This window comes from Dicentrarchus labrax, unplaced genomic scaffold, assembly GCF_905237075.1.
Source record: "Dicentrarchus labrax unplaced genomic scaffold, dlabrax2021, whole genome shotgun sequence".
NCBI lineage: Eukaryota > Metazoa > Chordata > Actinopteri > Moronidae > Dicentrarchus > Dicentrarchus labrax.
In genome coordinates this window covers 18,789,769-18,815,099 of record NW_026136718.1, presented here as the reverse complement: position 1 = coordinate 18,815,099, position 25,331 = coordinate 18,789,769, and the positions used below count along the sequence as shown (strand labels likewise).

Genomic DNA, 25,331 nt, shown 5'->3' with positions numbered 1-25,331 from the left:
TTCAGAAATTATTTTTCAGAGATAATTGAGAAACAAAGGCAGCTGAAGTGGGCACAGCTCTGCCTGGTGAAGACAGCCACAGTTTCATACTGACAGCGAATATGAGGAGCATAAAGACAAGCTGCCACACTACCTGCAAAGCTGTTGCTGATATTGTGCATATTATTAACAAAGGCAGACAAGGGAGTACCATTTCATTTCATTCAAAAAGGAACAAAGGGAAGAGCTGCCTGGGTTGCCATGGTGATGGTTGCATTCCTTGTCTTTGAATCCCTCCCCATCCTTTAGCTGGTAGATAAGTTTTCTATCACTCAGTGTCACACACATCATAGGTGATTAAAGGGGGAGATGTGATGGGTGGGAGTCTAAAGCCGACCTTGCCTCTCCTCCACCACAATGTGACTGTTGCTGTACATCTGTCTTGTTTCCCAACTCCCTTATATAGACACGACTGCAATATTAAGACAAAGTGCAAACACAGCACCACAGTACTAATACAGTACAAAGTCACCTTTGAAGCATAGGTGAGTGTTGAAAGGAAGCTGACAAAGTGAGGAGAGTGAAAACAATTCTGCTTTGTTCTCTTATCTCAGGAAAGCAGGCCACATGGACTGCAAGTCAGGTCCAAAATATATTCAAACGGCAAATCTATTTGGACCCCAACCTGGCCTCACTCCCAAACTTCAGATCTTCTCAGATGTCACTTCTACACAATTTCACAGGGACCAAAGCATGGCCCTGATTGTGTTCTGTACTCAGAGGCAGTGCTTCTTTGAAAGAAAGAAAAAACAGTACTGGAAGCTCTGTCAGTGCAATAAGAAACTTTGGTGTCAGTGTTATATTTACAGGGCTTCAGCAGGAGCCAAGGTGACACAGATGGCACTGGTGCCACAGAATAGCATGGATGCCATTGTGGTGTGAATCTGCCAGCCTGTCCCAGCTTTGTAACAGACATTAAACAGGAAGGTATATTTGGAGGGCCAGATTTGCACACCAAAGGGATATTTCTCACGGTCAAGAGAGCAAAGAGGGGCTACTTTAGGTAAGTTGTCTCAAATGCTGTGATGGCAGAAGGCACCTGATTTGTGCACACTGATAATGAACCACATTCTGAGAGGACACAATTAAAGGCATTATAACATTACGGTTGTGCAGTTGTGGTTCTTCAGTGTGTATTTCTGACACTGATTATATTGTGTATTATAATGTTATATCTGGAGCCAGTTTGAATTAACACTATGCCATATCCACTTCTGTCTGGCCTTTAGAGGACTGCTCAATAATCACAGATATGGTTACTTCTTTTAGGCATTGGGCTTGCATGAAAACAAGACGACCACAGAGTCGGTTCTCTCCCAGTTCTCATTAAGAAAAGCCTCTGAGCCACAGACACATCAAAGTATCCTTGGTGCCTTCACCCAGCTGTAGCAGTGAAATGGGCTGAAGAGGGTGGGATAAAGAGACGCAGGAGGACTGAAACATGCCTTCACAGCAGCTTGCCAAACTGACATTGAACATAAAAGAGATAAGAGCCTGCATTACCTCAGCAAATGGCTAAATCATCAAGAAAAGCCTGTGGTGACACCCTAGAGGGGTTTTGCTTTATTGCAAAATTCTGTTCTTCATTGTGCTGAAGAAATCAGGTAGTCTCACAATGTAGACTTCATTTTAAATCCCATATACACATTTTTCTTAACCAAAGGTTTATAGTTCTGTGTTTCTAAATGTAAAAGATTACATGTTTTAAACCCTATCGTTTTCTTTTTACATGTTTTACATCAGGGTTTTCCAATTTTTTGGTAATGAAACAATTTCATGTAAAGTTGCATACGACATCCTTTTGTGTTCTTTTTTCAATATATTACATAGGAATGATGGCATATTATATGAAACTAATATCAATGTTTGACTAGGTTTAAGGTACTTTTATGTGGTTTAGTTTGGTTTCATAAATCACATGAACATGCTGCTTTTAAACACCATTTTGGAACACACATTTCAGATTAAATCAATGGAGACAACAACTAACGATGACGTGTATATAATTGTTCCTCATGCAGCAGGTAGTGGACTGCAGTCCATCAGGAGAAGTGCTAGTGTGCTCCTGGTTGAAAAACAGGAGACATTTCAATATCTCCCAGCAGTAGCCCAGGTGATGTGTGGACTACATCTGTTTTGGGTGTATCTGGCTGGTTAATAGTGTGTGTCATTGGCCACCAGCTTGACTTATGGCCATTGATCTGCGTGGTGGAGTGGAAAGAGCTGCCAGCACTCGGCCTCAATCTTTATTAACGTAGCAGGACAAATGATCAATCTATCAGCACCCGTACAGGCGTATGTGCCAAAAAGATTACACAATGGGCAAAATCAATGCACATGTTGGAAGATAGTGACTAGCGCTTAAAGGGTCAGTTCACCCAAACAAAATCCTAGCGGTATTTAGTTGAAGTGTACATACAGTTTGAATTTATTTAAGTTTTGAGATATCCATCTCTGAGATTTCTGCCTCCATTCTAATACAAAGCAGGTGAATAGATTTTGGTTTCCTGTTATTGTCTTCAACAATGACAAAATGTTTCAAATTTTGTTACCTTTGTAATGCAGTCACTTTATTGTGCACTGCAAGTAAACACATTTTTGGTTTAGTCTTGTTTTGTTTTCTTCACTGCTAAATCATTTGATGCAAATACTATGAAACAAGAGGTGGTGGTGTTGAGTAAATGTAGTACCTGTTATGAACAGGCCCTCTGAAGCTAGGGTCAAACTTGCGTGGCTCACCTATAAGACAAGCAGAGAATAGGGAAATTAGTTAAGTCATAGAACAATAATAAAATTCACTGACAGAATGCATAAAGAACACACAGCAAAAACCAACTAATATCTAGTTCACCAACAAAATAAGATGAAAGACTGTTTTTATGGTGCTTCTGCTTCCTTGGAGAATGTAATTGAGAGCGAAACGAAACATAGAAAAGATAGAGACAATAACACTGTAACGGTTATGAGCAACATTTCACCAACACTGACACCACATACTATACTAGTAAAGTATCACAAGTTAACCTGCTGTGCTACTGGCCAGGACAAACTAGGCCATTTCACAGTGCAGGTCCCCTACAGTAGCAGCGCTGGGATGAAGAAGGATGATCATACTAAGCTAAAGCAGTAAAAGCCATTACAATGTAGCTAACACAGAATACCATAAATCATTTTAACAACTCTTAAACAAACAGCTTATCTGGGTCACAGTGAGGATTCCCCATTTGACCCAGCGGAGTACATACTGAACCATGGTTGCAAGCACTATCAGTCATCCAAGGGGCTAAAACTGACTGCGTGCGCTTGTAGGTGTGAGGGAGCATATTTGCATTCATCACTGGATGCCTCTTTGGTGCCCAAGTAGTCTCTACCCCAGCTGAAACAAATAGTATGACGTGTTCCTGAGGACCTATTAATCATCACACATGGAGTGTAATATCTCCAACCAGCTGGGGCAGACTTAGGGGCAGCATGAGTGGGCCTATCTCCCATCTGCCCATTCCCCAAACTGGTCCAGCCGAGAGATGTATGAGCCAGCCTTGCTTCTAAAAGTGTGAGGAATTAGTACACTGTACTACGTACATGCAAATCTGGTGGGCCTGTTCTGAATGTACTATAAAAAGACCCGATTTTATAACGCTTTAAAAGTTTTATTTTGATCACAAATCCAATTAAAAGGGCAAAACCAACAGCAAATGGATCCTAATAACAGTGTCGGTGCTTGATTTAGCTTATGCCTCGACCCCACAGAGGACCACAGTCATCCAAAAACGATGAAAAACACATTAAGAGCCATACTTTTGCATCGCGGGATACAATCAGTCATCACAATTAACATGACTAGTTTAGTTTATTCTGGAACATTTCCACAACTGCATTTTGATCTCTGGAGAGTAGCGCTCTCAGTTGTGAAGACATCAGTGAACTTGTTCATTAACGCAGTTCTGTGTGTAGTGGCTGTAAAACAGTGGATACATTTTTTGGAGCGTCACAAATGCTCTAAAATTAATCTTTTAATTATCAGAATTTGATCCATTCAGTCCCATAACATTTAGAAAGTCTAGAAGAGAAAGAGAAAGTCTGCCAGGGCGCATGCTCTCAACTGGCTCGGTAGAGGACTGTAGTGCTCTATGGATCCCAAAACACAGGAACACCTCAGTGAGCAACTTTCATAAGATCCATGGTGTACACTGAATGATACACTCGCTGAAATGTTCAAGTTCATTGATTAGCAATACCTAGGCTATTGTCGAATTGTCTCTCTTCCTCTCACTGTCTCTCACAGACAAAACCAGTACTGACAATAGTCACATGACATAGTTGACCTTCCATTTTATTGGATAAAGTGTACATGATGGTTTGTTAAACATTGCTTTAAGAAAATTAAAAATATATTCTTATGAGATAAACAACAAAATGCAAAATGCTCCAGTTAACTGTAACACCTGTGCTGGCAATGTTATCTGTCATTATTTTACCATTATAATGGCACCATACATTGTGAACTCATTGTGGTGTAGATACCAGTCATACTTCCACTAAATGTCTTGGTTGTCTGCAGTACAAGTTTTTTTTTCCTTTATTTGTCATATGCACAACAAACAGTGAAGCAATCGTTTGCAATGAAAATCTTGTTCTCAGGCTCCCTTCAACAATGCTCATACAATATTTATAAAAAGAAAATCACGCAAATAAATTGAAAAAAAAGAATCTAAGACATACAACTCTCAAGACTGTACTGGCTTTCCTGCATAAAGGTCAGTAAATATCCAAATACAGTAAATGCAAAAATCAAGGCAATACTAACAGTAAGTCTATATTATTTTGCATCCTCAACAAATGTATCACACATATTGAAGTGTAGTGAAAGAACTGTAGCTGAGCATGTTCTAATTGTTGAGCATTGTTTACACATATATGCTAGCTTGGTGATCATAAGTCTGTAGTGCCTGGATTGGACACAACTGCAACAACACACAGATGCAATATGATAAACCCTGTAATACAACACATATATGGGGGAAAAAAAAAAACTCTCCTCTCTAGCTGGAAAAACAACTGATTGAGCACAGCACAGACCCCGTTGCTGAATGAGCAAGTGAGTTGACAATTGTCTGGCCATGGTCGAATTCCTGCTGTAGAAAAGGTTTCTAAAGCTGCATGAAGATAAGGTATTAAAAAGCCAGGATGTTATACACATTTCCATGTGTGAAAGCATATATTCATGCCTGTTACTCCCCAATGGGATCCTGCTACCACAGCAGTGGTGGAAGGATAGAGATGCCAAATCTCTGACCCAACAGCAAAATAAATTAAATAAAAAAGGATAGAGCAACAGTTTCGCTCACCAACAACTCGGATGTCCTCAAGCTGCACAGTCAGCAGCAAAACAATACACTGGACCAGAATATCAGTGAATTGGCATTGCCCTATTTCTGTCTTGGTTCATTTTTACAAAGTGTATATTGGGAGTATATTTAGTTTTATGACTACATGGGATTATGTGCAACTCTCCTTACATTCACTTAGTGTGATTCTGACCATTTCAGTTCTTAGTCATCAAATATCTTTTGGTTCTTGGTACCAGGTCCCTTTTTTATTTTGTCCTTGTTGTTAAAAACCCTATTTTAATGCCATCTGTTTGGCTGTCACTGAAAGTCCCTCACTGGAGTTGTGTTTCAGTTTTAAAAAAAGGAGACGTTCTGGGTTAGGTGTGTGAATTCCTCAGCCAAGGACACAATGTCACCAGACCAGGTGCTCACTGCAGCATTTGCAGAGCACTGGCATTTAATATAAGAGGATGCTACTCTGTTTTTCGAATAAGTGGTCTACGATGCTGAGAACAGAGCCCAAACACGTATTTATGTATCATACAAATAATCCTGTATAATTCTACCACAAGACACCTGAAGTGAGTCAAATGCCAAGAACCAGGGCCGAGCCTCCCAACTTACATTCAGTTGAAAAATGCAAACTGAAAATAACTGAAAATAGCTCCATACTACTCAGACTTTAATTTGGGCCTTTTAAAGGCAGCCACTGTGCCCGATGTACCGACAGAGTGAACTATTCCTCTGTGTTGTGTCTTAAGTTGCCTCCAATTGCTTTTATATCTCAGTGGTTGTTGCTACACCCACATCACCAGCAGGCTGCATCACATTAACTCACATCACAGCTAATTAGAGGTGAAGCTGCTGGGGGTGAGCAAAATACATAGTAGCTACTAGACTGGGCCCAATGCAAGTTGAATTCATAAGGATAAAAAAAAAACCTGGTTTTAAATTTTTGCTGATGACATTTTGGATCTGTTGCCAGATAATTTGGGCCAAATCTGAGGTGATTCCGTATCCAAATATTGATACAGAAGTAACTTTCAAAATTGGAAAGTTCTGAGCACACTGGTAGGTCAGCTGGTAGAGCTGGCGCCTCATGTCCTTGCTGCAGCAGCCATGTGTTCAAATCTGACCTGTGACCCTTTGCTGTGTGCCATCCCCTCTCTCTCTCCCCCTTTCCTGTCAGCCTTCAGCTATCCTATCCATTAAAGTCGATAAAAGCTCCAAAAAATATTTTTGAGTAATGTTTTGAGAAGAACAATGCCCAAATTCTCTGATTTCAGCTTCTCATATGTAAAAATGTTCTGGTTTAGTTAGACTGGTCTAGTCCTCTATAACAGTAAACTGACATGAACGTTGGGTTGTGGACAAAATAGGATTTTTGAGGACATCACCTTAGGCTTTGGAAGAAATAGTGATAATTTTCCATCAGTTTTTGTCATTTTGTGGACCAACAATGAATGACGGATGAATCATAATGAAAATAATTCAGGAAGCATTCATCGGGGTTCAGATTGTCTCCCTTCTCTCAAGTCGAGAGTTTACTTGTATCTGCTGTTGTTGTGTTTTATTTATTTATATGTTTTATTTAGTTATATGTATGCACTGGATAGACCGCTTTTTAGAATGTCGGTGAAGGAAATAATAAAATCTAATTGAAAAAAAACAACAACCTTTCATTGATCTTCCTCAGTTGCGTGAATACTCAAAACACATGCAGGTCTCCAAAGCGCCGGAGCAATTGTGATAAAAACAGGTTAGTCCATATGGTGAGGGCAAGCTGAATCACACTGAGATCAAGGAGAGCCAGTGGTGAGAGGACAGATTGTGGTGCAGTGAGTGTCAGGGCACAGAGCCTTTTTTCAGAGTCATGTCAGTGGTTTCTTGATCAGCCTACTGTTTGGAGTTGTGGAGCCTGCCAGTAAGGGCAGTAAGGACCAGCAGGCAGGCAGGCAGCAAGGTTCACCACAAAAAAAACCATGAAAAATGAGGGCATTCATTATGTTGATCAAAACCCAGGAAACAAAACTGTCAATACAGTATGACAGAGGGAACTCAAAAACAAACAATGATTGTGCAAGCATACTCTCTAATAGCAAAAGCACTTTATAAAATAGTGCACAGCAAACTCAATATAAGGATTAGAAACCCCTTAATTCTAACACAATACCATCCAGGTGACAGAGCGTGTGCTTATTCAGCTAAGCTAAATATAGCTTTAGCGGCTGTTCCTACTCACAGCTTCACTACTTCCACTAGGCTAATGAACTTTCGTCAGATTTCAATAAAGGGTTAAAAGAGAGTGTTGAAAATCATCAGTGATGCCTGGACACCAGCAGACTCTGCATTAGATGACGGCTGTTTAGACTGCACTGCGGTCTGCCAGTGCAGGAGATGAGGCTGGTGGACTGGATGTGTGCTGCTGCTGTAGTCAGGCTGAATGAGGGTCTGTAGTCAACAACATTTGGAAAAAGCCTGGCAGGCATGCTTCACTGGGACAGTCACTCTTAGCTCTTAGCTCCACTAACTGCTAGTCTCCTCTATTGACATAGTGTTGGATAATGCCACTGTATCCTGCTGTGACTGAAAGATTTACGCATAACACAACAATCATGGTGGTAATCAAAGGCTCTGAGGCAATGCGGCTGGACGGGGTGAGGAATTACACATCAGGATCAGACAAAGGCTTTGGCAGTAATCTTCGCTCTCCAATCCCATTTGCACTTGCTGCTATTCTGCCCTAGCAACAAGATCTATGGATGAATTTACAGTGGCGAAGACTTATCACATTATGTCTGTGACATACATTAAAAATCCCTTCTACCAATAGAGGTGTAATAAGTGCTCTAAAAAAATTTAAAGGCACTGTGACAATGCCTCAATTTGAAGTCCGTACCTGTCAGACAGATTCTGAAGTATATGCTGAGATTGACTGCTGAGAATCAACTTCATAGTGCCTGTGCTGGAAGAGAGCCAGATGTAACAACCCGGCCTGGAGTGATAAAGCTTCAGGGGAAAGTCACAGAAGCAGTTCATCGACTTGTATTTTCACAATTTGGGAGGAGACTAAATTGCGTACTTATCTCCTCTGGCTCACTTTATCACAAGGTTATACTGCTCAGGGATTATGTGCATTAACTGAGCCTCTCTCTTTCTCTCTCTCTCTCACACACACACACACACACACTTAATGTGGCAAATATCACTTCAGATACTGTAAGATTTGTTAATGTGAGAGCAAAGATCACCAGCGAATGAAATGGCATCAGCTTACAGCACATATAGAGAATCCAAGCCAAGAAATTAAAGTCCACGAAGCACATAACTGTCAAATATTAAAAGGGGTGGGAATACTAATCATACAGTATAGTGTTGTCATCACACCCTCCAAAGTAAAACTTTCTTCACTTCCTCTATCCAGTTTCCACAGCCCCCCCTTCCTGGTTTCCTCAGCTCGTCTCCATTAACACATCCAGTACACAGACACATCAACACGGGCAGACACAGGCATCAGTGTCCCCAGGCTCCACTGTCCAACACAGGCCTCTTTCATACCGTGGTCAGGCAAACAGCTCGAACACCGCAGGTGCTCTACATGGGTTGGGTCAGAGGGGCCATTCGGAAAGGACTTTTTTTGTTGTTTTCACTCTGCTGATTCATAAACATTTCCAAGACCTGGAGAGAGTGAAGTGCTCTGAGAGATTGCACTTCTGTCAAAGCTATGTTGGGCTTAGATCCAGCTACAAACAAACAAAAAAGAGAAAATAGAAATGTTAAAAATTCAGCATAATGATGTTGCTCAGCAGGGTAGGTGTAGTCTGTAAGTCTGAATGCTGTGCTGTATGTTCATTCATATTTCATGAAAGCGCTAGCTTCTGCCAATCCATAGAGGAAAGCAACATCAGTAACATGGCTTTGGGACTTTGTGTTTTCTTCTAGATTGTATTTAAAAATGAGCCGTGTTCAGGTTTCTCCTGCTGCAACATTAGTGTTGGGCACGTGGCACACGAGTAACAAAGCTGCTTGTGTGGATCACTGCCATAGAGATACTGGGGCCAGTAAAAGCTGTGATAGAATACAAGATTAGGAGGATGTCATGCAGTAATCTGTAGGGCAGAGATTCACTGTCAAAGTTTCACAGTTGAATCCGAAACACGTACAAATTGAAGGGAATGAAGAGGGACATGGGGGGGAAGACATTTACTGGCAATGTTTCAGTTGAGTCAGGCAACACTCTCACATCTCACTAAACCTTGTATGCATGCACACACGAAAAACACAATAACACAAATTCACAATTGGAAACAGCATCATGATCACACAAGTCTCCCACATTCCCCAGAAAAGAGAGAAAAAAGAAAATTTCGAGTCCATCTCTGAAAGAATCAAAGCAGTTAAAAAGCTCCAGATGGCTCCCCTTTTCATAATATTAAAATGTGGAGAGATAATACCCACAAACAATCTTCCTGTATCACCATAACTCTCTTTTTCTCTGCCTTTCTTCTATCGCCCTTCTGTATCCAAAAGCATCTTTCCTGCCTTGCTCTTATTTTCTCTCTCTGGAGAACAGTACAACCTTTAAAGTGCTTGTCTCCTTATTGAGACAAGACAACAACATCCAGATCTCTGGTTTAGGTTTACTTAGCATAGTCCCTTGGGATCCTCTCAACTATTAGCAGATGGTCGAGGACTGAGTGCTTGGCATATCTTGGCATATCTGGTTTGGTAGCCCACTGGGTTAACTTCTATCAGTGTGTGAACAGTGTTTACTGTGAATATTTCTGAGGGAAGCAAGGACACAGTGCTAGCTGCCATCCCCTCAATAGCTGAGAATAGTGGGATCTGGGATGGGATTCGACCCCCAAGAGGGGAGTTAGCATCTGAGAGTGTCAGACGCTGACAGCTAGCCTGCTGCTCCGAGCAGAGAAGTAGCAGTATTGTGGCTGGGGCTTTGTGACCTTGGTTACTTTCTGTGGGAGCCTCCAGGCATGTCAGTGGCAGCCCTGTGTTCCTGTGAAACGAGACTCGCTACTGCTACTGTAGATCAGTGACAGGCTCAGTCGGCTTTGGCCTGGATTTATAAAGATTTAAACGTAAGAGGACAGGCCACATCTTGATATAAAAATATGCAATATTCATACCAAGGTGAAGAAACACACTTATACAAACACCTAAACCTCACAGAATCCTTTAGTCTCATTCAGTATTCAAGACTTATCTTGGAACTCCCACAAATAATTCCACATTTTTCCTATACAAAATCAGAAATTAGAAATTAGTGTTGGTATCCAGAAAAAAACAAGACAGAATAAGGCAAAACTATGTATATTGCCCCTTTATGCATGTAGACCACAACAGAAGATTGTTCCTGTCAGATGTGGTGCTCACATGGTGGAAACAAGATGAGGGATCGCACTTGCAGAGCATACAGGAGGAGGAAGAAGACTCATCCGTAATTACAGTATTTCCATTGATAGCAACCTGCATCATCTGTAGATAAAAATAGCTCATTCCAACAAAAACAGAACGATTCTTATTTTCAGGTGATTATGCACTAATGAAAACATATTATACTCCACTACTGCCAATAGACCCTCCTAAATGTTACATATGGGCTCTTTAAAACGCAAGATTTAAAAAAATTAAACACATCTAGGCTGATTTTGATTTTCAAACAGGCAAGCAGAAACAAGTATGTAGAGTTGTTGTTTCTTTGTATTTATTACTTGGAGGCTACATGCCACTGTTGTTGTTCAAATGTTTTTTAATAAAGGAGTGATTGTTTGTTTACATGAGACTTATTGTTTTTTTTTTTTACCATGGTATCAAATTGGGTATTGGGAATCATGGAAGCTGACTGGTATTGTGTATGGCCTACAACATTTCTGGTATTGTGACATCCCTATAACAATAAAGTTACTCCATTTGTATTTATTATTCAAATAAATATTCGTGCAGCGGCAACTTGGCGGTGGTATATGGCTATTTTATGTTCCAAAAAGCAAATGTTACTTTTTGGTAGTGTTTGGTTTATAGTTTTAACCATAATATACATACATGATGTATAAGCTCCCCCCTTCTTTTTTCATACAAAATGGCCTGGTCTACCAGCACGCGTGCTGCTGATGCATGGCACAGAACGTGCACAATCCAATTGAGCCCATGTATGAATAGAGCAGGTCAGTGTCTGGAGAATTTGCAGTGAGCGAGTGGGTGTGTTGATGATGATGCCCGGAGTGTAGCTGCTATGTAAGCTTTTCTGATTGCCTATATATTGTTTACCACTCTTTTATTTATATTTCAGATACATCCAAATACATGTAGTATTGATATCAAAGCAAAAAGAGTCACGGTGGTACAATGTTGCCCTCAGGCAACACACCCATTTTTGGCCTGTCAAATCTCCACAATGCATCTTTTTTAAATGATACTGTACTTTTAAAAAGAGGGAAGACCATAGGGAACCAATAACAATGCTTTAATTTGTCACATGACTTTCAGGAAGCCATATTGAAACCCTTTTTTGCAGACATTTTCAAAGGAAACAGCTTTGCAATTGCACCATAAAAAGGGTGTGAAAACATCATTTCCAGGAACTTTGCAATTTTTTTGGGCTAATTAAATAATGGAAACTTGATAAAATGCAACTGGTGCCCAGAGGCAACAACGTACCATTATGGACAATTGCATATGTTGCCTTGAGGCAACAGTGAACCATTATGGAATCACCATGGCAGCATGAGATTTTGGTAGTGTGTGTTTAGGTATATATAATGTTCAAAAGCATATATAATGTTCAAAAGCATGTGATCTTTACAATTTAACAAAGATACATTTGATGTTTGTTGCAGTAAAGTTCAGACTATTACTATACTCTGTAGGCCATAGTGAACTTTGCCTTATTTAGCCTTATAACTTCGTCTTCTTTGCTTATAATTTCCACACATTTCCCTCCATTTACAGAATGAATTCAGCCTCATTCTATACCCCTTTAAGGAGGTAGAGGGTAGAAATCACACTTCAGGTTGAGCATAGTGAAGTTGAATAAGAATTAATTAGTGATGAAGAATGCAGTGCCATCATCACCTGTGTGTCAGGACATCACTGACCATTGACCTCTTTGGGTGGAGAAAAATGGCAGGTGCAAATACCCAGGATGTAAGGGTATAATGGAAGAGCAGTGCACAAAATGTGTCACCTAGCTGTTCTTCACTCCTGAAAAAAACTGCTTCATGGAGTTCCATAAGCACTGAGCAGCAACACCACAAATGATGGCAACGCACATCAGGAAAGACACAGGGGACTGAGAGGAAACACGCATTGAAATGAAGGAGTGATGATCAAACACTGGAATCTGACATCAGTTTCTTGTTTTGCAAATGGTTATGATCTTTGTTTTAATAATACGTTCATTTAAAGTTTGAAGAATTACGCTTACGCTTAGAATTACAACTCTTCAAAACATTCATTACAGTGGGTTGTTCCACAATGGTACAATGTTGCCTACAGGCAACATACAGACAAGAAACCCTTTAAAATAGTTCCTTTTATAATATTTTTCAATTTAAAATGGCATGTATTGTAACCTGTTGAAGCTATTGAATCTTTTACACATGTTTATGAAATAAATTATGTTCAAATTTTAAAAAAAAACTCTTTCACTTTAAAAACTTTTCCACTTTAGCACCATTATGGTACAATGTTACCTACAGGCAACAAACCCCAAAAATGTGTTTAAAAAAACATTTTTTATAAAATTTCTTTAGATTATGTTTATTTAGTCTATTTTAAAACATAAAAACACTCCAAACATTTTTTTCCTAACTGGCATCATAATGCGTACCATAGTGAGTGAGGATGAGTCCTCGTTTTACCCAGGCGCCAACCCTCACCTAAACCATAAAGAGATTTTCCAGTAGGTGAGAACGTGTCTGACATGGACAGTCTCCTGTTGTGTGCTACATGTGTAAAAGGGCAACTGTGGACAATGTCCCAACCTGACTCTCCAGATACTGTCCAGATTTAATATAAGAAAACTGCTAATGAAGTGTCTTTCTGCGTGTGTCACAGTACATCACAGATTGTGAATCTTAATTCATGGTTATACAAACTAGATTTCCTAAACCAGGTAAAACTCTCTTTTAGGTAGGAGTACAATTAATTTCTACACCCTAAGGGAAGGCCAATGTCTTGATTTGGCCAATATTAATATCACTTCACTGCCTGTGTTCTCCAACAGGGAATCCTCTTAACCTCTGCCTTTCAGCAGTCTGCACACATCAAACTTGGATCCGCGCCAAAGCCACTAAAACCCTGATATAGACAAACCTGCAAGGTGCAATGCAGACCTCACCTGTGCAAAAAAGCATGTTCACAACATCAAAACACCATGTCTCTTTTGTTCTTAAGATAATAATTCATTTGTTACAAAAGCTAGCTGCACATTAGACCGATCAAAAGCCATTTTAAGTCACACTGTGCACCCGAGACTCAAAACCTACGTGTCTAGCATGAACATAGCTGTGTCTCTCACTCATTTTCCAATGTATCTTTGGGTTGTGTTTTTATAAATCACTGTCAATGTCACTTGGCCTTCTAGTCACAAACAAACACTGACTATATTTGTACTGCAAATTGGAAATTTAAAGTCCCCTTGCTGTCACCTAGGCAGCCACTTCACAGCTAAATGTCCCATTTTCACAGACTCGAACAAATAACCATCCAACGCTTGCCACTGTGCAGAAGTGAATCTCTGAAATTATTTACTGACTCACCCTATCATTAGTGTGAATAATATACTTCAAACTTCCAGGCACCGACACAGCTATCTCTTGAGAAGAGACACATGAAATTAGTAGCAAAAGAACATAACCTTGTTAAAAATAATGAGCTGAAATGCCATAAAGACTAACAAAATATGTAGGAGCACTGCAGAGTGAGCATCAGTCTTCATCTGAGATGAGTATTTGAAGAGGACAGTGACACTTAAAAAGCCCATAATAACACTTAGTCTTAGGTGCAAAATGGGCCATTTGAGCCATAACCCTGTCTGACTGCAATTTTACAGGAAGAGGTTTTGAATGTGTGATTCTAAACTAAGGCTCTCAGCTTTCTGTCAAGACTCTGCATTGACTCAGTATAAAAATGCAGCGTTTAGGGAAGCTGCCCATGCGAGAAATTTGTTAATTAACAGTGTGCCAGACTCAACACTTTCTGTGGTGAATGGAACTCATATCTAAATTGTTACTTACAAACCTGTCAGAATGATTATGAGCAATTTTTCTACTTTCCTGACTGACTGAACATTTCAGCAGTACAGTATAAAACCACTGAACACCTGCTACATAGTGAGAAACATTAATATACTAGCCACAAGGGTACATTTGAATCTGGGATGTAGAGCAAGTGGAGAACTGCTGAACATGAATGATGGGATGGCAGGTTGTTTGACCAGCTGCTAAAACATGGCTCACTGATGCTTTCTTAAGTGTTTTTGCTTCTTTCTTTAATGACAGCGCATACAATTTATGTTTATTAAAACTTTATATTAGGGCTAGGTAATAAATCAATGTTATCGTGCAATGGCATCATGGCAGTCCCTCATCCCGCCTTATCTACCTCTGCTTCAGTTAATGATTTCCAAGTTTCCCAGAAATGTATACTCATAACTTTCCAGAGAGTAGGAGGTTTTCCTGTTGAGAAAAAAAAAAGCGAGAACACTAGCACTTCTTCCACAAAGCATGCCTTCTGGCTAGAAACTGGTGTTTTTTTCTATTTTCTTCCTGTGCGACAATTGAGTGTTACAGCAATGTGACAAGTCTAGAAGAAACCCCTTTTTCTTTCTGCAAAGCTGACATCAGAATCAATATACTCACAGTTCAGATAGATGGACCTAGAAGATCTATCCAACTAGCTAAACTGAAAATAATATGTTGGCCAGAATCATCCATTCTTTTGGAATAAGAGAAATAAAACACTAACGAAAGCCAGAAATGCTGGGTACATTACCAGCAACAGCAAATGTGATTTTATCTGCTCTGCACTCCACATTTAGTCCACAGTTCAACAAACGCAGCGTGTGAAACATTAGTTGCGGGGGAAGAGTATGCTGATGTGAAATTTGTCTTGTCGTTCTCTCCTCAATTGTGAGACCAAAATACTCTTTCGCCAAGCTAGCTGATGGAACCGAAGCACCAGGGAGCCAATAACATAAAGCAGCTGACCTAAACATAGTGAGGCACCATAGCTCCATCCCATGCTCCACTAGCTAGGCCGTTGGACGCTGTTAGGGCAAAATTATGTTCCTTAATTAAACTGTCTCACTATATTTTATGCAATTCTCTGGAGGGAAGCACTTTAGTTGAAGCAAGAGAAGATAATGAAAGTATATGTATACAGAAGCTAATACATATATTAACTTCTGTAATGATGCACATTCACTGTATCTAAATAATGTATATAAAAATAATATTACACAGGCTCTGTAGCTGTTTACCTACAACACTTTACACACAATCTCTAACGTCGGGTTTATAGTACACTGTAAAGTACCAGCTTGAACTTCTGAACAGGGAGTGATAGGATGTGAAGGCCCCAATGGTGAGCTGCATGTCTGCAGAGAGCAGTGAGAATCAACTACAGCTGACAGGCTGCAGACGTGATTGGCAGAGTGCTGTAGTCATGAGGTCTGTGGGACACACAGGGGTCAGCATGTGGGGAAATAACCAGAAAGACACAGTAGCATTTCCCCATCAAAAGCCGTCAGGAGCAGACTTGAAAATGCCTGTGTCACTGTAAAACTGCACAGCCGCTGTATCCAAGGATCAAGCCGCCCTGACTGTCATCTTGGGTGTAATTATTATTTACGACTTGGACAGAGATGGATGACATGATGTATTTGTAAGTGCTGATACTGACAAGAGTGACATGGAAAAGTTAGTAATTATACAAACTTCTGCATTATAGCTGGGGAAGGAAAGATTAGCTCATATATGTAATAACATAACTTTGGATTTTTGTGAATATATGATATTGGGTCACTGTCGATATGCTTGAAGTTACACCCTGACTACAGCCACATAAAAATAACTTTAATACATTCATTTTTTAATGTTGCTAAGAAATGTTTCACGGAAAGGGGACCATTAGTCGCCCTGTCAGTGTGGTGGATCATTTAGTCTGGGTTTAGATAGCAAGTTAGTTTCCCATCCCATGATAGTCTTGTACAGTAGTAGCCTGAGAGTAGCTGTGTACACTGACAGCAAGAATGCCACTGTGAAAGAAGAAGCACTAAATATTTATGTTTTAGTTATTATATATATACTGAAGATTACTAAATACAGTAGAGAACAAAAATATCTTCAGCTGGGGAGGTACTAAGACTGGCATCAGACCTACAAAGCCACCAGTATGGTAAAAAAAGAATCACCAGTATAAACTGCTCATTGTTTCCGAGGAAAGACACCGTGTGGCATCTGGTGGTGACAAAGGATTATATTGCTGTGATAAACACTGTGATTACTAAAACAGGCTACGTTAATGGACAGAGAATCTGCCCACGGATTAAATATATCCATACGCCTGAAGCAGCGAAAATGCCACTTGCACACAATGAATCCTTTGTTAGAAACACTGTTAACAGAGGACATTGCCTTCATTCTTCCTTACTAACTCCACTACCTGGACTGCAGCTGTATAATGGGGTAATTATCCTCCATGTGAACGAGTAAAGTAGAAAATAAGACTGATTGTTGTTACTCTTACTGTAATGTAAGCATTTTTTTTTTTTTTTGCACATATGAACATCAGGAGTTAACTAAGGATATTTTTAATACAGTGTAGAGTGAAAAATATGTCGTTAACACTCTGGGGTATTATGCCCACTCATGTAACCAGTTAGTTAAACAGCCGTTAACACAAAAATAAATCTGTTGCAGTTACTGCAATGTCAACCTTTAAATAACCAGCTGACAATAAACTAGTCCATTAGCAAACACCAAATATTCTCTATTCCAGTTTCTCAATGTTGAGGATTAATGTTAGCTTTCATCTTTTCTTTGTCTTAAACTGTAACTGATGTTAGAGCAAAACAAAGCAATCTGATGGCCTCATCTTGGGCTTTTGGGGGAGAAAAAAATTATTTTGCGGACAGTCTATGGCTGAGTTAGACAGACCAAACGATATATTGGTTAAACTCAGAAGAATAGATGAAGGTGCTGTAATGCAGATAACGTTAACTTATGTGCTGTTGTCATACCGTTACACACTAAGTTAACGTCAGTTAGCTACCGAGAAGACGTTTAACGTTACAACAAAAGACCGACGACAAGTGGAGGAGGAAAGTAATAAGACTTATTGTTAAGCTATAATACGAGTCTCCTCATTGTGAGGACTTTTACACGAGGTAAACAATACAAGGCAACGATTATTAGGTTAGGTTATACCACCGGAGTTAACGCTCGGGATAATTCATGAGGCAGATTTAAGAAACACACACACACAAAAAAAGACGTTAGGCTAACGTTACTTATTCGAACGTCAAAACCGTTATAAAACGTTATTCAACCGTTACTGCGTATTTGATGTCAACCGTTAAATAGCCTTTAAATAGTTAACTGACAATGTAAGCTAGCTAACGTCCCTGTAAATCACAGTAAGGGGTCAAACAGCATTCGGGCTAAAGTAGACACCGTTATACCCCCGCTGTCATAACGTTACACAGTACACAGGGAAAATATCTTGGCGTTTACAACAAAGACGAACCGACTCACCATAGTAAGAGGAGGGGATGTCCGTCTTTCTAGCCATGGCACTTAGTAGGACAGATGCAGCACCGTCGTCTTGGTTTCGGAGACCGCATATGAGAGTCGAGGTGAACCGCAGTTATTTCAGTGCCTTTCAGCGGTCCCGTCGAGAAATAAACACGGGAACCTGGAGAGGTCTCGGGCTCTTGGAGGATGCTTCGGCCACGCAGCTGAGCGTCAGTCGTGTTTACAGCGCGACGTCATTAATTATTCCAGAGCGGCCTTAAAGGGGCCGCAGTGCGCCGCGGAGCCGCTGCTGGCTGCCCCTCTTTCCCTTTGTTAGGATGGGATTTAAAGCGCAAACACACGTCGTTTTGTGCAGTCTGTCAGCTTACATGACGAGGTGTATGATTTTTATTTTATTTTTTTGTAATCGATGTATAGGACAGAGGGGTTCCTTCCTACACTGCCTGTGACTGCAAGACGAGTGGCGATTTGCATTTTTTTTTTTTTGGTAGATTAATAATACAGACAATGTTGCAGGTAGTGTTTTTAGGGGGCATCTCTGTCCACGCTGAGTCGCCCGGTGGAGAAACACTGACCTCAGCTGGGTTTTCTGTGACATTGCAAATTCCTCTCTCTGCCTCCTTTCTCCCATTTGAGTCTGTAGCTGTAATAAAATAGAGAGGATATCAAGTTTTTCAATGAGGTTCAGGTGCAAGTGAAGTCATCATGTGTCATTAATGTTAAACTCACAGGCAATCCATTTGTTAACTCAAGTCTGATAAATCGAGATTATATGACTTGCATTCACACATTTGGGAAAAAAAACACTTCATATGAAGTTTATGTGAAGGTACTGCACACCCACACACGTCTTTCTGCTGATCCTGGCTGATTAGTTTGTGGTTGGGTGGAGCTGTGCTGCAATTACCACATTTCAAGAACTAATAATAAAGTTGTAACTTCACCCAGCCAAACAAGTGCAGCAAAACTAGCAGTATAATAGAGATCAAGCACAGTCTTTACACGCCAGATAGTCCTGAGAAGAGCCGGCAAAAACGAGTCAAAACAGGGTGATCCAGGTGTCTCACACAATTGGGGTAATTTAAACAGAGTATATTACATTTTATAGACTGTATATATATAGTCCCACAAAGTAAATGTTGATAAATGTAATGGAGTAAAAAGTACAACATTTCCTATCTGAAAGTCCCAGAAAACAAAAGAAGCTTTCCATATCTGCACTCACACAGACACACACTGATTATGAGTCCACCATAGTGATTATGACCAGGAAGTGGCAGCAGAGACTGGAAATCAGGTACAGGGTGAGATTTTCAGTAACAAAGTAAAACCAAGAAAGAAATTTGTTTTATCTGTGATGGCTGCAGCCAAAGGGGATTCACCCTGGATGTTACCTGAATAATAATTGCACATTGCCAAACATTATCCCTTTTTAATGACAGAATATCCAAAACATTAATATTTCATGAATTTAATGTAAGATTGGATTAGAAATGAGACAGGTAATTTGTAATACACACTGAAATCTAAAAGGTGATATCTTTCTTAGTGCTCTGTGGATGAAAGTAATTAGAGCTCAGGTTGCCAAAAGCCAGTCATTATGGGATTGACTTCCCCTGGGACGGATCATATGTTGATGTGGCAGGATCACTGCCAGTAGCACAGGAATCAGTATTATTGCCAAGTGCAATACAGTAAATGTAGAATAATTTGTCTTGGTGGCACAGGTTTAGGCCAGTGGATTTTAACATTTTATGGCCTTGAGCTGTTCCTTCAGATCTAGATACCAGAGACCCACTGGTGTGCCTGATACAAAAGGTTAGGAAACAGCAGCACATCATAACAACAAAAAGAGGAAGAGACAAAACCAGCATAGCAGTATATAGTTAAAGGATTGGGTTGTTTTTTGGTAATGTCTTTTAAACAGTTTATTGACGTCTGACACAGTTGGGTTTTGATGCTATAAATAGATGGATGCCACAGCCAGATGGACCCTGGATTTGTATAGCTCAGTTGGAAACATACTGTTTGCTGTTGTGTGCATCCCTGCATTAGAAATGAAAAGAGCTGGTATATTATAGGTATTCATATGTGAGCTTGAGAGAGTTGTGGAACTTGTTATCTACGTACAGATGTTCCCTTTTCAACAATTTTTCATTTTTTAATGAACATGTCCACAGCATTATGTTATCATATGTTGCAAGGTCAAGCAAAGTATTTGTTCATTGTCAGGAGTGGAAAGGTTCTAATCCTGGAGGCACTGAACAAGAACAATGACATTTTATAGGTGAATCGTGTTCCCCTCTTAGAATAACTGTATTTTCCTGAGTTGCCAGCCCATCTGCTTGTCATTCAGTGAAAATGATGGATGCCAACAGCTTGCTAATTACATAATCGAGCGGGTGCACAACAGACACAGTCACATTTTGTGCTGGTTTGGTTTGCAGCCTTTCTCCACTCTTGGAGACAAAAGGTAATTTATTTCTCTGTGGCAGTTGTCCTTTTGGATTGTGAATGAGTTTAATCAGAGGCAGTAGGAGATTCTCTCAACACAATCACCCTTTTTCTTTTTCATTCAGTGGTTACAATTGCTGTGGTTGCAATCAACCCTGTTGACTCCTAAAAAATTTAAATCCCCCAAGTCCCACCATAAAGGAAGTGATTCAGTAACACTGTACAGCAGAAGCATCACTGCATAAACAAGCAACAGAGATACAGAGTGCACCAGGTGATTGTGAGCCTTTTTTTCAATCAACTGGATAAACACAACAACTCTGGGAAACATATATCACACAACAGGAAATTGCATCTGTGATTGGTAGGGATGCCAGTTGATGAGTCAATGATGTGTCTGTAAGCGGAGACAATTTGCAAAGAGAATGAAGGTGTTTTATCTCTTGGACCTGAAAATCCAGGATATAAAGCTTGAAACTGTCTCCCACTGCTCTCTTTTTAACCCTGTGTCACAGCTTAAGTGCACAAGATTTGTCTGAACTGGAGAATACAAATAACATTTCGCCACTGTTTTTTGCAGGTGCATTTGAGATTCATATTGGTATTAAAGTCAGATTGATTGTTTATTAGGCTAATGTTACCCTATGAGTCTAGTTATTGCTCTCTCTTGTTGAAATTTACATTGATTGTTGAAAATAAATTACATTAAAACACAATAGATTCATAGTATAAGAACCATACAATGGTCTAATTGCTCTTTTGGAGGAGTCATCTTTTGGGGGGGGTTCTTTAGTTGAATATGTTAATGAAGTCTGCCCGACTCATTTATCTGACTTAGGTTTGTGCAAGTTTTGTACATGTTAGAACCTATGGCCCTGACCATGGCTCTGAAATAACATAACACTCAGGCACTTTATAAGAAAGGCCAGAGCAGACTCTATCTGCTCCGGAAACTCAGGTCCTTTGGAGTGCAGAGAGTGCTCCTGAGGTCCTTCTTTGATACTGTTGTGGCATCAGCCATTTTCTTTGGAGTGGTCTGCTGGAGCAGCAGCATCTCAGCAGCCGACAGGAAGAGACTCGACAAACTGATTAAGAAGGCCAGCTCTGTCCTGGGTTGCCCCTTCGACTCAGTGCAGGAGGAGATGCAGAGAGGAGGATAATAGCAAAGCTATCATCACTGATGGACAATGTCTCCCACCACATGCAGGACACCATCACCACGCTCAGCAGCTCCTTCAGCGACAGACTCCCCAAATGTGTGAAGGAGAGATATCGTAGGACCTTCCTTCCTGCTGCTGTCAGACTGTTTAACAACCAGCACTGCTCCCAGTAAACCCCCCCCTCCCCCGCTGCTACTATTTTGTCTTATTTGTGTTATCTGTTGTTGTGGATTCTTTTGTACATAGTGTTTTTATTATTTCCCTACTCTTACTGTTTATTTATACTGTTTTTTCTCTCTACCATCTTTGCTGCTGTTACATTGGAATTTCCCCCATTCCCCACAAATAAAGGAATATCAATCTATCTATCTAAATACCAGAAGCCTAACAGTGCTATAAATCCATAGCGCTGTCTGTGGTGCTGAAGTAGCAGACGGATTTGTAATTTAATCTTTTTCTCTGTCTTGTCAGTTTCTTCTTGGATCTATGATATTCTCTACCACTATAAATACTCAGTTCTATACTATATTGTATATACTCTACAGAGTCGTGTCACCTTCATGATCAAAGTGACAAGAAGCAATGTGTTGTCGCAGGAGGGCGAGAGGATAATAGAGACACACTGCTGCCTGTAAAGTTCCAGTAATATTTCTATTATTATTCTGTAGCGTCTGTCCTGCTGAAAATACAACCCCATATCAAGTTAGAGAAGACATGACAACATATTTAGTTTTTAGTATGGGAGTTAGGGCCATACCCCCTCAAATAATATATATTGTACCACTATATCAGCTCTGTAATATTAAGAGCTTTGGGAACATACTCACAATGCCTTGAGTTTTAGTCTGAGTTTAGTTTCTTTACTGACACCCTGAGGCATCTACTCTTCAAGCTGGGGACATTGTAATGGGTGAAAACAAACAGCTTTTGGCACAGCAAACAGGTGCAAACAGAGCAGATTATTTCACACTTGTATTGTATTTGGCTCAGCATAGGCAGACAGCCGTCTGGCGCCTCACTGGATAGGAGGATCGAGTTAATTAAAAAAAGTTGCGTTCCACAGACATTTGCCTTGCCCTTGTGTTTCTGTGTGTGTGTGTGTGTGTGTGTGTGTGTGTGTGTGTGCTCCCTGGAGTTGTGTTTTGAGATGCATTTGGGACCTCAGGGACACTTCTAATCAAAACACACAGGCTGCCAGCCGCTAATCCACTGAATTTACAATGACGAGGTGCATTATGAGGCACTGCTCCTCAGTGATACAGATAATTTGGTGATTACAATTATTCTACCAATGATATGGCCATATGGTGTCAAAGAAAACAGCAAAGAGGCAGAGAAATTGGAAAAGTTATAATGATATAAACATAATCAAAATTTCTACAATGATTCCAACTTGCATAGTTTTATATAAACGTGTATAATGCCAACATTAATCTAAACAGAGAGCCATTAGGTATAGATATAGATACTATTTTCAGCAATTTCTCAGATAAGAGTAGAACTCTGAATCCTTCATGCTGGCTTTAACTGTAACAAGAGCTCAAAGAAATGTTATCTCCATTTTAGCAGCCTCACACCAGTGTCCATTTATATGTAGGGCCGAGTTTAAAACTCTATTGATTGCTGTCAAACCAACAAATGGCCTGGCTCTATAATAGGTTCTATTTCAGAGCTATTATCCTCAGCTTGGATCAGTAGACAATGGTTACAAAGGCTATATTAGAGACAAAAGGTGATCAAATCAAAACATTGCACATAGGACTCCAACATTTTGCAACAAATCTAGCTTTTTTAAAAAGGCAACATGAAGATTCAAACCTTGGTTTAACAATCAAGATTTTTATGTTGTTTTCCCCACTCACTCATAATTATGCTAATAGTGTAATTTGATTCTATATCTCTGTTTCGTGTCCCAATGTGTGTTATACTATGATATTACACTTTTATAACCAAGCGTTGCCTACTCGAGTGTCTAGGAGCTGTGAGTTCAACCAAAGAGTGACATCGCCTTCTCAGATTGTTTCATTTTAAATGCTTTTGGAGTGAAAACTCTCCACTGTTTCACACAAAAATAAATAAATAACCAGATAAATAACCCATCATTTTGTAGAAGAAAATTATTTCTCATCTTCTTTCCTACGTTGTTAATAATCTTGTGACCACTGCAGGTTTACCTTGTGATGCCCCGGGGTGGGAACCACTAACTTTAAGCATGTTTGGCTGAAGATCATCTAATGTCAACAAAAAGATGACAAAAATTGTATCTATTATATTCTCATATGTCTTGCTTTATTTGATGTGGTATCATATGATATTGCATCATATTGCAATATATCAAATCATTGCACTGTGTTGTAATATGCTGCTTTATCTTGTGCCATCTTGCATCACATCGTATTCTACACAAGTTACTGTATTTGGCATTCAGATGGAAAGCTTATTAGTCTAAAAAGGCAGTTGTTGAAACGTGTGTAAATCTGGGCCTAAACCATAAAAGGGAAGACATGCTGTTCTGTAACTTCTAATTAGACTACCCTGATTTTTCTTACAGCCTCTGGTCTGACTGTGATATTCTTTGTTGTTTGTGTGATAAATTACTAATCAATTCCCACAAAGCCAATGGATACATTTCGGTTTGTGAAAGGAGACTTGTTGAGGAATGACTTGAACAACACATTAGAGAATGAAAACAATGATGCCAGCTCAGAGGGTGTCTATAAAAAGACTCATTCCCCATTTCCAAGCTCCTACTGTCTAGATTACAGCCTCCAGCAATCCAGTTTCCCACGAGGAGCTTTAGTTGCTCAGGTTGCTGTGACAAATGCAAATAATAGTTTCCTGTCCTTAAATAGGATGTCCAGAAATCTACTTAGAAGACAAAAAAAGGTGATGCTCTGTACCAAAATAGTTGTCAGTATATTCAGTATTATCACCCTAATCATAATCTTAATCTAATCTTATCTTTCTTGTCTGTTTTCTGAAAACAGACAAGAAAGATAAGATTAGAAAACAGTCAAGGCAACTAAAAAAAACATCTCTCGTATCTGAAGCACATTTTATGAAACACAGAGAACACATTAAGTGCAACTGTAACAGTAAGTCTGCAGCACAAGACTTCGTTTGACCTAAACGGCTGTCACTCACTCAAAACATTTAACTCATGTTGACATTTAAAAAAATATCATCAGTCAGTGAATCACTGCTATCAAAATGAATGAATCTTCATCTCTGCATAACTCAACAGCTCTGAGCCAGTATGACAGTGAGAGTCCACTGAAATTGTGTCTCTACATTTTGTATTTTCTTACTACAATTATCATCAAATATCCTTCATCAAAACTCCATTCACAGATCAAACCCTGTCAATGAGCACATTTGTATATCTAGTCACAATACAGTAAGAACTTTACAGTAACTAATGTATGAAAATATAATTAAAGCCGTGGTAAATCGTCTCTATGAAGAATAGAAATCCTCATATGGGCTGAAAAATTAACAGAAGGGTGGGAGAAAACGGTGGTGACCAGCAAAACACTCACTAGAGTTGTGAAATACAGGGTGAAGGGATGTTTGGA

General features: G+C 39.8%; 1 protein-coding gene across 4 annotated transcripts in view; it reads right to left on the bottom strand.

The window, feature by feature from the left end:
• slc44a5b (solute carrier family 44 member 5b) overlaps positions 1-18,368 on the bottom strand; it is a 34,467-nt gene extending 16,099 nt beyond the window's left edge. For 3 of the 4 annotated variants that reach the window (XM_051377069.1, XM_051377066.1, XM_051377068.1), the window contains exons 1-2: positions 18,143-18,367; positions 2,730-2,778 (exon numbers count right to left, since the gene is read on the bottom strand). In XM_051377069.1, coding sequence (XP_051233029.1) covers positions 2,730-2,778; positions 18,143-18,179 — 86 coding nt within the window. In that variant the 5' untranslated portion in view covers positions 18,180-18,367. Of the gene's footprint in view, positions 1-2,729; positions 2,779-18,142 lie in introns of all 4 variants that reach the window. The other variant, XM_051377067.1, reaches the window with a different exon arrangement.
• Positions 18,369-25,331: the final 6,963 nt, after the last annotated feature.